The sequence below is a fragment of the Apaloderma vittatum genome, unplaced genomic scaffold (assembly GCF_000703405.1).
Source record: "Apaloderma vittatum isolate BGI_N311 unplaced genomic scaffold, ASM70340v1 scaffold22230, whole genome shotgun sequence".
In the NCBI taxonomy this organism is placed as follows: Eukaryota; Metazoa; Chordata; class Aves; order Trogoniformes; family Trogonidae; genus Apaloderma; species Apaloderma vittatum.
The window spans coordinates 16,283-32,602 of NW_009696520.1; the positions used below are offsets into that span (position 1 = coordinate 16,283).

A 16,320-nucleotide genomic window follows, 5' to 3' on the forward strand; every position below is an offset into this window, starting at 1 on the left:
GGAAGCTCAGTCATCTAGAGCCACTCGTCCCCTGGAACATCAAGTCAACGTGTGCCTGCGATGAAACTGGAGGGACACCCCGGTGTGCTGCTGTGAGTCCCCCGTGAGGCTGATGAGGACCTTTGTGCCTTCCTCACAGAGCTGCTGCAGGCAAGCAGAGTTTTCCCTCTGTTGTAATCCCAACAACACTGCACCTAAAACTAGCTTCAGTAATAATGAAATTAGACACATGGTACATTGGAATATTTTATTTTGACTTTACATGCGGTGTTAAAAACCCAAAGAACGTATTATTTACACATCCACAATACAAGTTTACAAGATATCTATACATGTTAAAGTACTCTATAGTATAGAGCAGCTTCATTTAAGGGTTACTTTATGCCGTACCATTAAAAAAGATACAATCTGCGTTTACCTTTGCACAAATGGATAAAGCATCTTTTATTATTAAATTAACAGAATAAGGACTAGGTTGAATGTTAGAAATTTCAACATAAATACTGAGAGAACTCACATTACCATCTACAAGGCAGCACAATGTTACAGGAGGTTATCAGGGTTCACATACATTTATCTTTTGTTTTTCACACAAGTCTGTATTAATATTTGTAAAAAGTGAATTCTGATCAGTTTGTGTCTTTTGACAACCGAGTACATTTTTAATAGGTATTAATCTGTAGTGTTTTAGTTGCAAGACAGAAGTATTTAGGAAGAGAGATCATTGATTTTTGGATCCAGAGGTCTCAGGAAATAAATGTCCCTTACAGCTTTACAAGAAAAAATGACTACTTCTATCCTTTATTCTTTGTTCTGTAACAGAGATCCAGTTTTCAGTGACTAACCTTTTCTCCCCTTTGAACACATAATATAAATCTCCACCATCTCTGAAACCCATTGCAGTTATTTGTCCCACTAATTCATGAATATTCCTCTGCCATGGTTATTTCTATAGTTATGTTCAATAAACAATGTGGTAGTGTGTAGTATGCAAGCTAAAACAGCCATCTGTGTTGAACATCAGCTGCAAGTGGATACTGTAAAACCTACTAAATAGCTTACACAACTTTAGCAGGTGTTCCATTACCCTAGAAACCTCATTTGATTTCACATTATAACTGTTTGATCCTTCGGAGAGCTGAGTGGAATGTTTATCATGGTAAGGTGATTTAATGCTGCTGTCTTCTTGGATTGTAGGCTGCCTTTAGTTACCATTAATTATTCTTGCTTTTTATCCTTTTTTTGGGTGCTGTTGAGAGGTTTTACAACTGGCACTCGGGAGATATGTGCTATAGTGAGAACACTTGACAGATTTATTATTTTTTTTTTTAGTACTTTTATCATTTGCATGAATAAGGCACAAAATGCACAGATTCAGGTAAACTCACACATAATATTTACAGAATATTGTCATTACCTGCATGACTTCGGAAAAAAAAAAAACCAAAACCAAACAAACCCTTACATTACACAACAAAAACAAATTGATTGCACTACTGTTGAGTTTTCACAGACTGCTTCTGCCAGGCCAATTAATGTTTCTTCTGTTTTACTGACAAGTCTATCAGTGTGTAGGGCATTATTAAATGCAACAGAAATATAACCTTCTCTAGTTACACAGGACTTTGCCAGGTGAGTTGATTATTAGCTGCCCTAAACGAGAAGTACAGGGGCTCAAGTTCACAGTGGCCAAGTATTGGATGGAGGCACTGTGGAAACACAGTAAAACTCCCCCATTCCAGCCCCGAACACTAGAGTTGAAATGCACAGCTCTGAATCAATAGCAGCGTAACAGAGTTATGAGGAATTAAACATATCTGCACTCTTTCACTGGATGACTATTTCATCTAGGCAGTATCACTCAGCAGGCTGGCAGAGATGCGCCGTTCAGCCTTAGCTGTCTCCAACCTGAACCCAACGGGCTGCAGAAGGCAGAGTCATCTGTTTGTTCAGTCATGCTCAATGTAAACAATTCCACAGCATAAGAGATGCAATGGGAATCTAAGTACATCCTAGTGTGTACAGTACACACGCACATCCACACACACGCACAGCTTATCTGTGGCACAAACAAAATGCCACACAGAGAGAGAGAAAAAAAAATAATAACAATGCTACAGTTGGGCCAGAGGCTGAATTCCAGCAAATTGATTATTAACCCAGATATTCATTGAGACATTGCCATTTTCTGACATTTGTGCAAGAGGCAAGGTGAATGCATACATTTTAAAATGTTCACATTTAATGGGAAGGACCACACTTAATGGCAGTCTAAAATGGAACCCATTTTTTTTTTCAAGTATTTGCTTACTCATTTTTTTCCCCAATAACTTTTTTTAGCTATTCGGAACAGTAAAGTAGCCCCCACCCCCATTGTGCTACATGTCTCCTTAGCTCCAAACAAAAGAAATGTAATGACCAGCACTTTCCTTTGTTGTTGTGGGTTTTTTTGTGTGTGTTTGCTCTTAGCAAGTACATGAAGTCTTGCTGTGGCTACATGTGGCAAGACAGATGTTGCTGAAGTAAAGACAGTTTCTTTGGCCACTTTGTTCTCTTTAATTAAACAAGCAAGTCTCTGTCTTACGTGCCTACCACATCATCTCACAACCTGTACAGGTCAATGCCACACTCATTTTTTTTTTTAGTACAGACATGTCCTAGTAACTGTATTTGTTCAGTGGTCTGACTGAAGTTGTCTGAGGAACGAATGAGGGTTTCGGTGGCACATCGGGTTTTAAGGAGGATGTCCTCTTTATTCCTGTACGAGGAAGAGTGCCGTTGCTCGTGTAGCTGCTTTGTCTGGACAAGGAAGGCTGGAGGTGAACGCTGACAGGTGTCCCTTGCATGTAGTCCATCTTTGTGCCAGCCGTGGGAGGCATGTACCCCCCACGATTAATACTAGGCTGTCTGGATAACAAAACACCATTTGGTGAGTTTAAGTTTTTAGGAAGGGCAGATATTGAATGCCTCTGTGAAGAATTTTTGTGATAACCTCTCTGCCGTTCCAAAGAGGTCATTGGTACTGCAGGAGTGTTGGGAACGTCCACTCGTTTTGTGGGGCTGTTTCTCGGAAGAGTTGATGGAGGAGAGTATAGAGACGCCTCCCTGTTGGGAACCTTAGGTGGGATCTCAGACATATTTCCCATTGGATCCAGCATTAAAGTCTGGTGAGCCACTTGAATATCTCCCAGAATTGCTTTGGGATTACTAGTAGTTTCATTCAAGTGTTTTAGAAAATCATTCAGGGTGTTCCTGGAGTCAACAGATCTCCTGTGGTCTCTTTTGCTGGATGATTTTGTAAGTGGATGATCAATATGTTGCATCTTTTTGTCTGCCTTGTGCGCATTAGAATTTGAGAAAGATGTATTGTAATCGTGGGTAGCGTTGGGAAGAACGATAGCACTAGGAATGTGTCCGTGACTTAAAGGAGAGTGGGGTGGAGGACTGGAAGGAAAAAACTGAGGGCTTTTTAGTGGGGCTTCCTTTCGTGAAGCATTGAGGTTACTATGCCCTTTGTCCGACTGACTTTTCATAGCCTGCAGAGTCTTCTGTTGAAGAACTGGTGTAGACTCAGGAGTTGGAAGCGCGGCTAATTCCGGAGGCTGGCCCCTGTGGTCCATCATCATGGACTTAGTGTCACCGTTTGGTGGCAGCTCCTTTCTGCTAGTCAACAGGTTTGTGTAAAGTTTGGGTGAATCAATGTTTTGTTGATATTCCTTGACAGGACTATCAAACAGCCCATTCAGTTTAGCAAAGCTCCCGCTGGAGTCAGTACAGGACTGAGCCGATTCTGCATCTTTGTGTATTTTTCTGGATTTCCGTACAAACATATCCCGGTAACAGTAAACAGCCACTCCCGCAATAAAGGCTCCCAGGACAAAAGCAGCAAAGACACAAGTGATTAGGACATTCATATGCACCATTTGGTTGGACTCTCCTGATTGTACTTCCCACCTGACACCTGCAAAAGACATGCAGCATATCATCAATCTACATGCACTTCATACTGTGCTCTTTATACTTAATTTCAGAGGAAGGCAGCCTCCCTCAGGGAAGTCTGTTAAGCGTTTCTAAGTGCTCTGTGTCTAGTGCTAGTGTAACTCGGTTGCATCCTGCAATCTACAGCACTGGTGATTGCAAATAATTTTCTAAATAAAACTGACTGTGTGAGCACTGGTCAGTCTAAACAAAGACTGTCCATTTTCTCTGACAACGAGGCTTGCTTGTCAAAGCTTCTCTCCTCATACTACATTCAGTTTAGCCTGTTCCCCAAATTTCCTGTAAGACTCACATATAGGGGCCCGTATGCTATTAACATTAATGATTTCTGCTGGAAAATTGAGGTTAGAAGGGGCTACTGAGCCAGACAGCAATTAATAACTCAGGGATGGACTTCTCTCTCAATTTTCTGCCCAACTCATAAATCAGTATCAAAAGAGAGACAGGATTATGCAAATGTTGTGTAAAACTGTATAATGTTCACACTGCATTGTTATAATCATGTTAATCTAATGTGGTACAAAACTTGTAAACCTGTTGCATTATATAAGTGTACAATATTTGAAGTTCAGGATTATGTCATTCTATTAGAGTACTCATTTTCTTCTTTTTTTTTAGTCAATAAATGAACATAAATACTTGTGAAACGTTAAAAAAAAAATCAGAACAACTTGCAAGGTTAAGTTATTAGAGAATGTTAAAATTTAGAAAACTTTTAGTTTAGACCAAGAAGGTTTTTTTATGTGTGTATTAACAAACTCCTTTTGGGTTTTTTGAGATTTTTAAAGCAACCACAGACATCTTGTAACTAAGACAATGTTAGTTTTCAATGAGAGTATTCTGTTAATTATCCCAAGGGATGTTACAATGAAAGAGCAAGAGTGAAGGAAGAGATTCACGTCTGTTAGAGGCAAGGCCTTTGAACATCGTTAATGTTCTGGGTTATAGGTTTTAATGGCACTGTGCAGAAGAAAAGAAAACATGAGTAAAGTTCACTAACAGCTATGATACAGAATGTGATTCAGAACCAAGAACAAATGATAACAAAAACTTAAAGCAAAATGGAAAATAACCGCAACAAATTGAAATGACAAATGCACTGCCATAATGGCTGATAGGAAACCTGATATGTTTTTGTGAATGGTAATAAAACACAAATGGTTGTTGGTTGGTGAGATTTTCAGTAAATACAGAATTGTGCAAACATGTCTGTCACCTGGCTGGTCTGGGTACTGATGAAGACTTGTGTTAAGCTTTGGTTATGGAATTGGAAGCTTCTCAATTCTTTGGTTGACTGCAATAGTCCTACTGAATTAGTGTCTTTGTTGCCATAAGAGTCTAATCAAAGGTTCACTGAGCTGAACAAATGGCCACAGAGAGATGAATTATATGCAGAATACATTTCTTTTTTGTGTTTGGCTTAAAACCTGTGTGTATCTATGTACCAGGATTATTTGTAAACCAATGCTCACATCCAGAGAATAAAAATTCAGCAGATCCTTACTGAGATTTCATCCAGGTTCTTCAGAACTATGCTGCAGGCAGGCAGAGTTTGGGATATGCCACATTTAACACATGGATCTGCCATGAGCTGTGCTTTTTTTTCTGTCACCCCCCGTCTCTCTCCTCTCCTCCCCTAAAAAACCCTGAACCACAAACCAACCTCCCCCAAAAAAACCCCTCACCCAACATAAAGCTCTTCTAAGCAAACATTCATGAGGACTAATAGTCTTATCCAATCTAGACTAGCTTGGAAACAACCACCAGAGGTGCAGGTAAGTCTTCAGTGTATTTTTTTTTAATGCATCTAGAACTCCCATGGATTTTAATAGGAGCTTTGGAGCACCCCAGGAATAAAAGGCTGAGCTTATTATCTGTGTTTCCCATTATGAGCTCTAAGCAGCACTTTGTACACCGGATAAGTAGGTATGAAAAACATGATTGCACTGTCTGCATATTCACAGGAAATGGGTGTAAAGTATAGCCCAACGATCATGGCTGTTAACATTTAAGCCTTGGACAATGCTGAGACTACTATCAGGTTTCCATTCAGCTGCAATGTATTCCCTGGTAAGGCCTTACCCTTTGGGACACCTGATAATGGATCAGAATAATCAGAAGTGTTTGGGTCATCTTGAACTACAAATTTCCGAGAGCCAGTCACTTTAGGTTTCCAGGAACCAATCACTTTAGGTGATATAACTGGGATACTTGCCATTGTGGTAATGGAAGCTGAGGAGAACTCCATGTCTGTGGTGGCAAACAGATTTTTATTAATGTGTATTACAGTCAGGCTTTCCTCACTGTTTCATGGCACATCTAGGCTATAGCTGGAGACAGTATTTAATGGGAGTTACATGTCAGAGCAAAACGTGACCCCCCCTACACTCTGCAGAAGTACAGAGGGCTGATTAAAATCAATTGGTTCAAAACTTTAAGTACAAAAAAAAATACATTAAAACATCAACAGCCAACTAGCCAAAAAGCCAGAGAAGTCAAACAAGAAAGCAGTGCAAAAGTTACAGTAAGCAACTGGTGGAGGTGAAAAGCACTTCTACTTAATTGCTATAGTCTTCAATGAAGACAACATACTTGGCTGCCTTTGAACCATCTTCAAAAAAGTTATTTGGAAAGACATACACTGTGACAGGTTACACCTGAGAAACCAGATCAGCTCCATTAGTGCTATTACGGTACACCAGGAACTGCTGAATGAGCCACTTCTACAGATGGGAAAGGAATGTTTTTAACCCCTATTTTGTAATGCTTCCTTAAGGAACCATTGCCGCATAGATTCTTGCTCTTCTGCAGTACATGTGCTGAACAGAACCGCCACAGCCTACATGAAAATGCATGTGAGGGAAAAACACATCAAACTGGGTTTACAATCCAAAGTTTACTTTGCATGCTCAAGTATTTTGTGTTCCCTGTCCCAGTAGGTTTAGGCATGAACATCTATGGCTTTAGACTCGACTGAGAAATGTACTTGAAAAGCATAAATTCATTCAGGACTTGAAAATAAGGTTCAGTTGTATCTGTGTCCTAAAATATTCCTTTGAAAATTCAGTTGATAAAGTAAGCACTCATGCGAGCAAGGTAGCATTTCCTTGTAACAGTTTTGGTTTGTTTTGCTTTCCTAAGTGAGTCTCTAACTTACATTATGAGTAAATATATTTGGAAAATATTTGTCTTAAACATTTCTTGTCAAGTTACAGAAATTCAAATACCAGAAACCAAAACACAAAATAATGTTCTTGTCGCACTCTTCCAAATCTAACATACAAATAGATTATTTTCATATTTGTCAGCAAGAAACGTGCCCTTGGTTTGAAGGCAGAGACTCAAGTTCCAGGAGCAAAGACTGGAAAACAAGGCCTCAGTCTTGCTCCTGTTGAAGTCAACACAGGTTCTGCTTTGGCGTTCAACAGAGGAGTACTGGGTCCTGTCTCCAGAACACCAGGGGCCGACGGTGAAAACACTACTAGAAAAACCACTGAAGGAGAAAAGGATGTGAAAGTCCATCTGACAGCAGTGCATGAAGTTTTTTCTAAGCCACCTTTGTCTACACATGTCCTCATTCAGCTACACAGTCTATGATGTTAAATTTTTTTCCATTAGCATAAACTACTTCAAACATTTCAAAAATATACAAATACACATTCTGGAAAATGTGTATTTATGCAAAGAGCTTGCTGGGGAAGAAGGAAAAGAGGAAGTGAGAGGGAAGGAGGAAGATGATGAAATTCTGCCATTCATCTACTAGAGATGACCAATAGGGGCATTCACAGATGCATGGCTGGGGATAGAGTAAAGCTTAGTGGACTTTCGTGCAGTGAAGATGTCATCTATGTTAATCAGGCTCTTTAATAAAAGATGTCTCCATAAATAATGAGCTGTTAACATGCGGCTACACAGGGTGAAGTGCTGAGTGAGAAGAGTCTGACTATCTTTACCATCAGTGGGAACATGAGTAAAAGCACAAAAATGGAAGATTGCCAACTGTGCAAAAGGAAGGAAAAAAGGGCTGAAAATGCTGAACTGAAGGAAAGTAAAGGTCATTAATTCAAAAAAATTAAAAAAAACTAACCAGATGTTGGGTCGCCAAATATTTTGTAATCTGATGTAGCTGTAGTAGGCAAAATTTCTAAAAGAATTAAAGGAACAAGTAATCAGTAAAAAAGTAACAAAAAGAAAGCAAAAGTTCTCAAATCTGAGTAATGGAAAATAAAAACTAAAATATTACCGGTTACAAAAAATAAATTCTTCAATACTTTGCTGTAGACCCCAAATAGTTGTAAACTGGTGAAGGAAAGAGAAAACTCTGCCACCCAGGACCAAAAAGCTCAGCTTTGTGAACGTTCACAGTAACACCAGGTGATATATGTGTTCATCATGTTACTGAAAAGCTCATCATAAATTTAACATCCATAGTGAGGTGTGGCCACAGACTATTGCCGAGACATTCTAAACGAGCAGCAATGACTACGCCTTACCATGGCAGTCCCCGAGCTGCGCTGTGTTGCCGTATTCGACGTCTTGTACATATCCTCCGGTGCTGTGGTTGTATGAAACAAACAAAGAGAACCTGCAATTAACAGTATTAGTAGGGAGACAAATGGTGACTTTTTTTTTCTGGAAGTAGCAAATGGCAACATATACAAGAGCTAGTGTATGGCCCAAAAAATTGTTTTAGAAAATACACAAATCAGTTATAACCAAGCTTAAAACCCCTATATGGGTGCTTATGCCAGGAAATAGAAAAAACCCAAACAACTCCCTTTTCTCAGAAACTTCCTCATGTCTTCTACGTTGGGTGTGCTCTTCGTCTTAGATACAACCATCCAATTATACTAGTTAAAGTTTGCACTGGCCTTCTACAAAGGCCTCTTTTTAAGATACAGCTGCTAAATACACTGTATATTACAGACTTGATTTGTGCAAAATGCCTTTGGTATGCATATAGATCACCCAAGCTCCAGCATGGAGGCAAAATCTTACTTTTCCCACTGTGAATCCTGTGCTTTCATATTTGCAATTGACTGTGCCCTGGCCGCGAACACGCCTGGGAGGGGACACTGTGTACTGTCCTCTCCAAGCTGCTCACATTTGCAGGCAGCAATTTCTTGCCTTCCTGCTTCCAACTGCTCTTCCTACAGGTCTGCTTGTCCGCCTACACACATGTAAAACTCCCACTGAAAGAAAGTCCTCACCTAGAGATTGTAGAATTAAGTCAGGCTTTAGCTTTCTGTTCTCTCACATCTTGAAAACATGGAGATTTACTGAGTGCAAGGGAAGAGGCATAGGATATGAGCCCATGTGGTCTGTAGAGCATATGTAGAGAAGCTCAGCTAATTCAAAAGGGAGTACTTACAGCATGCCTGGTGTCACTCTTCCACAAGTCTCGTGGTCTAACCAGCCACAATATGGGTCTCGTGAAGCAATACATGACCTTGCAAGAGAAAAACCCCCCAAAACCATGAATTTTTTATTTCCTTCCCAAGAGATGTAGGTGCCTTTCCTTTAAGGGGGAGTTCAGGAACGAGGCCGTACTTTTTACATGAACCGTGACGCTCACACCGACTCAGAGGAATTCTAATGACGCAGCTGGAGAATGCCACGAACAGAGCATGGTGGTCTCTATCCAGCTGAAGGGAAATGACTCTTCTGTCCTCCTCGCTCTCAGTATTACACCTGTTCAGAAAAAGTAACGAGAGGCCATTATCTTAATAACTGCAGCACCTGGTGCAGAGCTTACACTGCAAATGTTTTATTTACTGTCCATGTAGATACTGAAAAAAGACTTTTTACAAATACAAAAGTAACTTACTACTCTCTGCTTAGTGATGTCTAAACAAACCTATGGGTTATCAAATGCCAGCTTCTGGCTCTTATTTACAGCTAGGTGACAAAGTTCACTGGACTATGTAGGAAAAAAGTCCAAATCCATTTTCTTTGTTCTCTCAGATGGCATAAATATCTCAACAGAGCAGAACAGGAGTCCCTCACTGGATGCCTGTAGAGTCTAATTGGAATGCTTCCATTCCCAAATTCTTTGTGCCAGAATAAACAAGTTTAAAATTACTAGACGTAGTTTATACATTATTGGTCACTCTTGAGAAACCCTCAAGATAAGCTCACATCATTTCTTTTGACCAGCAGCCGATAAGCCTGACTTTTCATATTCAGGAAGAAGCCTATCTATTTGCAGAAGAATTAGACTGTATCACTGACGTCACTAGAGTGGAATTAGGTTGCTCACTCAACCCAGGCAAAATGGCAAGCAAACAAATATTTTCAGGTTATTCAACATGACAAACACTGTGACATGATAAACAAGTGGCGATGTTGGTGATAATGAGTTGGTTTTCGTTTACCACATTTTTTTATTAGCTACGTACCGAGGACTAGATGAAGAGCTTCGGTGTTCTGGTAATACTTACTTTGCATGATTATATGCTTCAATCTCTTCCAGTAATACGCTGTCATTCAAAGAAAAAGGCCTGGTCTTTGCCAAGATTTTAAGTACTACTCCTGCTTCGGAGCCAACAAATATGACTGTGTAGTTCTGGTATGGTCCAGCCGCGTGGTCCACAGCAATTGCTGTCAATCTGTATCTATCAAAGACGAAAAGGCAGGTCATTAAGAGCGTGTTTTCTTGTTTTCCTTTTCATGTGGATCATTTCTGAATGGTGTCATACCTGACACGTGTTTTGGTAAACCAGGGCTCCTCAAAGACTGAGGGAACAGCTGAATCCATCAAAGGATGAGATTTGATGAAGGAGAGTGTTTCGTCTGGGAAATCAATGGAGGTTTTGTAAGCCTCTGCTAGGCCGTGTTTTGCACAGCAGCCAGGTCTGAAAGGAGAACAACATTGTTTTCCTCTTGGTATTTCAGTTAATGAGAGAAGGCAGCCTGCTAATGAGCATCTTATGACTGAAGTGTAAAGCTCTGCTTCGGTTTTCACCCGACAAGACGCTCAAGAGTGCAGCTGATTTAAGGCAGGTCTTTACAAGGACAATATTATGGCATCATGAGTAAGAACCTTTTACCTTGGCTTTGGTACTTTGTCTTCAGGTACAGCTGTCCAAACAGAGTCAGGAGTCTTTTGTTCTTTAAATCTCCCTTTGAAGACTTTTTCAATGTCATCCATGCTGAAAGCACAGACTGCTGAACCAGGGATGCTGTAAAATTAGAAAAATAGTTGCAAGAACGCAGACTACAATGGCACCGATCTCTGCGTAAGAGAGAACCAGAGAACCATCTTTGATGTATGGCTGCTTAGCTCTCACCTGTTAAGCTGTGTGGTGAATACACCGACAACTGTGGGGACTCCATTGATTTCTATTATGTCTGTGATAGACTGCAGAACATCAAAGTAGAAAAATGAATCCCCGGGAACTGAGCAGTTAAGCCGAGCTTTCAGAAAGGATGTCCAGTGTTTTTCCAGAACTCTTTGGGACCCCCCCATGTCATTTTTGCATATGCGTGCCACACGGGAATACACAGCCTGAGAAAGAAAAGAAAAAAAAAGGAAAAGGGAGGAGGGCTTGAGAGATGCAAAGGAAAACAGTGCTTGTTTCTGAGCTGTTAATAAAGCACCAGAGATAATTTTGTTAACAGGAAGCTGCCATTTATCTGCACGGAAAGGATGAAAGCAAACAGCGTTTAGCTTGTAGTGTGCAGACATCTTAATGTATCACCAAGCAAATTCAACTCTGCAGCTTCTCCCCACCCTTCTTTCCCTTCAAAATCATATTGTTAGTGAGATTTAAAGACTTTAATTAACCATGTGTAAAGGATTTAATAATTTATTATAGCATATTCTTCCATGGTGAGGCACAATATTATACTCTGTACTGGCATGCCTGTATTATTCAATATCCAGGGACATTAGAGAAACTTCTTTGAAACTCTTCTTTAGTCTTGTTTTCCTTTGTTTCTTTAATAAGCATGAGAAAACCCTCGGATTTCCCATTACTTTCCCCAAGTGTTAAGGCAACAGCAACACTAAGGCAACAACAAGGAAACCTGTAGTAAGCTCACGTAATAGCAAGCACAGAGAACAGAAACAACTTTTTGGTTGAAGAGTGCACTGTTCTATTTCTCTTCCCCCCACCTCTAAATTATAATGACGGGAAAACTGCAAACTCTGCACTCGTCTCTACCTCATAGCGTGAACCATGCCTGTTACTGATGCTGTTTTAGGATGATCTACTGCTACAGCTCACGGCTACCTGACAAGTTTGCTGTGATGATACCTACCTTGCCTAAATTATTGTGCTCTACAGCAATTTCTCGGAAGAAGAAATAAACGTAGTTCCCATATTCTATGGCATGAAGGAAGTGTGGTTCTGTAAGAAAGAACAAGAAGGTTACTTCCAAGAACTACTCAATCGGCACATGACACTGACTATGCTGTGTGCCTTGGCGGCTTCTCCACAGGTCTGTACCAGGGAGCATGAGCTCCAGTCTTTCAGATACTTTCGGATCTCCAAATATGGGTGCACTGGAGCTCAAATAAAGTCTCTAATGTTGGCTAATGGACTGTAAAAAGGCCTCGCAGAAATAGCATTTCAGACAAGGTATTTTGTTGTGGCAGATTCATTCACTGAAACATTCAACAAAAACTGCTTTATTTGTATTAATGGCTTTTTAATTGCAATCACACTATATGGAAAGACATATCTATGCTCACATTGTAGCACACGTGTGAAGCACACTGGCTCGGAGTTACCTGACCCTCTGTGTCACTGGAATTGCATTTGCCAAGTGTACAGGAAAATACTCCCCCAAATTACCTTTTATCCATTTGGAATCATACTTTATTGTTCTTAGGGCGGATCCATCCCCCATGCTGCGATAAATAACAGCATCACTTGCCAAGAAATCCGCTACTGTTGCTGAATACAATTTTCCATCTAAAACGAAGTTGAAAACACAGTATTAAGACACCTTTAATAACGTACAGAACTCTGACTAGCTTGTATGTTTCCCCATTTCTTTACTGCCACTCTTCCCCAGATTGCTATAACCTATTTATTAACAGGTCAGCTTCTAATCCTTTGGAGGCCTGTTAAAAAGTTTAAGACCGGGGCACTATAACACCTTTAGCTTTCCTATGCTTGCTTTAAAAGCTCTCTGTCTCCTTTGGTGTCATTAATCATTTAGACTCATTACAAGCAAAAGTTCTTACCAGCAAAGAGGGCGACATTGGTTTGTCTGGCATCAAATGGGCATCTTGCCAAACCGCTAATTTCCTCCCCATCGTACTCTAAGGTATTCAGCTAGAGAAGAAAAATAAACGGGCGATAGTGTCATTTCTATTTCGTACACTGGCACAAAGGCCAGTGTACAAAAGCACGAAACTTAATTCAGCACATTGGCTTCTGTCTGGTCCCATTTCACCTTGAAGCACTCTCCAATCACAGTGGATGTATTTGCTATATAAGCATAATTAGTGCAAGCAAAATCAGCAACAGATTAATGACATATTCAATATTCTTACCCGATAGTATCTGCACATAGGGTTAAATGCATTCGTTCCGCAGACAAACACCATCTCATCGTTTCTTGGAACAAAAACTTTAATGAAGTTATGGCATTCATCCTGAAAAGAGAATAAGATGTATTAAGCATAGACTTCACATATATAATAATCAGTGTTGTTTTTCTATAATGGATGTGCTAAACTTACTTTATGTTTGCCTTTCATAGCACAGTTCTCTCTGTCCTGCTGCCTTGACCTCCATGTTAATTTCTGTTAAATCAAAGCAGAGAAGAATATTTGATTTGCTTTCCACAAAAAAAAATCTTAATAAAATTAAAACCAAAGAAAATATGTCTCCTTTGCCAGCATCTGTATCTACTCACCTTGCTTGGAGCAACTTCTGATTTTGGAACTTCATTTAAGTTTACAGTGTAAACTTGGTCCCTGTTTCCAAAGAGTAAAAAGACACAAGTAAATTCATTAATTCACTGGTGTTATCTTTAAAAAGCTAAATATATTTTACAGTGTTTTGTTAGACTGGAAGCTTCTACAGAATGCTTATGAACTTCCTGTATTTAATACAAATTGGAGAAGGTTGGTCATAGGCAACATGAGGTTGTTTTATTTTTATTAGTGTGGTCCTTAGCACCTACAGCGAGTGTCCAGCTATCCAGCTCTGTCTTTCTATTCAACTGAAGACTAATCTGGACTGTAAATATTCAAGCATGTTATCCTCACTTCCTACATCCTGATGTGTCAGTCCAAGCTTAAAATGATCAGGAGACGTTTTTATCAGGGCAGTAATGTGAAAGAGGGAAAAGAGCATTTGATCGTTGGTTTTAGCGTAACACAGTAACTGCAGCCTTCAAATCCAATTTTCATGCACTGGCCACAGATATAGTCTATTTCTCTGGGAAGTCCTACCCCAATTCTAATTTTTATCATATTCTGCAGAGTTTTCTAAATGAATTTTACACATAAATGCAAAACCAGAAGAGAAAAGAATTTTAATCTAATGAACTGAGTGAAGGAAAATTACCTGCCAGCAATATAAAGTGTGTCTCGAATTTTCAACATCAGTTGGAAGTCCAGTCTGTGCTGAGATTCATTGCCTGAAGGGCGTCCTCTAAATACTGGATATTGCCTTGAATCTGCAAGTAAAAATGGACTACACCATCACTCAGGATTATAGAGCTAAAGAATCAATATATGGCATTGATTAGCTGTATATACTAGGTGTAGAAGGGTTTAAACTAAATTCCTTGAGTAATGTCTTGAATATAAATGAGAAAAAGATGGCTAATGTCAGCAAATGTTCTTTTTCCTGAAGTTATTGCTGCATTTCTGATTGCTTTTTTAAGAAAATGATTAAGTGTTCTATTAAAGATATAAAACCAGTAAATGCATTTCAATTTGAAAAGAAACAAGACTTTTTTTTTTTTAAACTTCCCAAGAGGGAGAAATAAATAAATAAACAAACTTTTTCCCTAGTGCTTAGCACCATTTGCAGATTACTTACAGTGGTAGTCAACAACGTTAATAGGGTCCTCATCCTCAGGGAAGCTGACAGCTCTGCACTGGGACAGACTCATTAGCATCACAGAGGCACAAAGCAGAGGAAGCCTCATGGCTGGTGAGAGACACGTACTACCTTTGTGGCAACTCTGTTTAACTACCTGGAAAACAGGAACACGCCAGTGAGATTTCTGCAGCACAGGACGGGAAATGTGACTTCCTACCACAGAGGAAGGGTTTCTTCATCTGTGTTTGAACACTGGCAGCAGTGGACTGAATTGGTGCTTATGAAAGTCTCCTGTAGGCACACTGATGGAAAACTGCTGCGTGACATATCCTTACTCAAAGCTGCTCTGAAACATATTGATGTTTGCTAATTTTTAGCTGGATTTACAGGCATTTCCGAAGAAGCTGACGATTGTCAGCCCATTTAATTCACGGGAATCACAAACAGAACATGCAGGCTGCTGACCTGGCAAGAAAAATTGTCAAACTCAGGATTAGAATTTTAATTAAACTGCAATCTCTTTCCATCCCCTCTATCACTGAATGTCATCCAATAAAACCCTTTCCCCATAAAGTACCTAAATCTTATCCACAAAAAGTCATGACACACAATCTGTCTGAACATCCATGCTGTGTTTTAAAATTATTGCTTGTTCCCAGGCTGTGCCATCACAACACTAAGCCTAATGTGCTCACTGCGAAAGACCTCGTGTCTAGAACCAGACACTCGATGCTTTGCCCTGTGCAGCGATGTACACATGTGCAACATAAATGCAAAAATGCTGCCTCTGCAGCATGACAGTGCTTGCCCCATGTTTTGGAAGGGTGGCAAGAGACTCCAATGGGGAAACGATGCTCAACTGGGTTCCAAGACGCTACTGTCCCTCTAATTCTATTTGTTATTGTGGAAAGCTAGCAACTTCAAGGGTTTTCATGGTGTGTTTTTTGCGCGTGTGTGTGTTTGCTCTCTAGATTATACAGCACAAAATGATAGCGCCACAACATTACACAACAAAGCTTTTAAGAGGGAGAGGGATGTAACTTCTCCAATTAAACCACAGGGTTATTTTAGTGAGCAGAATGTATCTACTCAAGTTGCAATTTGGGTAGGATGTGAGGTCTCAAAGTGAAATGCGATCCTTAATGACCACAACTGGTCTGGGCAGGGGTCATATTTCTCATTAGAAACCTGGCAAATGCAGTACTATTCCCTTCTCCAACCTTTTGGAGGCATTCATTCAGCCCTGATGCACAGGTCAGAGCTCTGAGTCACCAGCTCAATGCCTTGAAGTTACTGAAATTGGTTATTAAAC

The 16,320-nt window shown here is 40.0% G+C and overlaps 1 protein-coding gene across 5 annotated transcripts; it reads right to left on the minus strand.

The window, feature by feature from the left end:
- Positions 1 to 564: 564 nt before the first annotated feature.
- SEMA6D (sema domain, transmembrane domain (TM), and cytoplasmic domain, (semaphorin) 6D) lies at positions 565 to 15,114 on the minus strand. Of its 5 annotated transcripts, XM_009875192.1 has the most exons (18): positions 15,006 to 15,114; positions 14,526 to 14,637; positions 13,870 to 13,930; positions 13,694 to 13,756; positions 13,505 to 13,606; positions 13,193 to 13,283; positions 12,798 to 12,917; positions 12,262 to 12,350; positions 11,289 to 11,506; positions 11,049 to 11,180; positions 10,698 to 10,853; positions 10,440 to 10,613; positions 9,550 to 9,690; positions 9,371 to 9,448; positions 8,493 to 8,554; positions 8,087 to 8,143; positions 6,082 to 6,249; positions 565 to 3,961 (listed from the first exon to the last, which is right to left on the minus strand). In XM_009875192.1, exons 1-18 carry the CDS (start codon positions 15,112 to 15,114, stop codon positions 2,658 to 2,660), a joined length of 3,237 nt encoding a protein of 1,078 aa, XP_009873494.1. In that variant the 3' UTR covers positions 565 to 2,657. The 5 variants fall into 5 exon arrangements, with proteins under 5 accessions (XP_009873494.1, XP_009873500.1, XP_009873516.1 ...); XM_009875198.1 differs by lacking the exon at positions 6,082 to 6,249; XM_009875220.1 differs by lacking the exon at positions 8,087 to 8,143 and having other exon boundaries at positions 3,261 to 3,961; positions 6,215 to 6,249.
- Between the last annotated feature and the right edge of the window lie 1,206 nt (positions 15,115 to 16,320).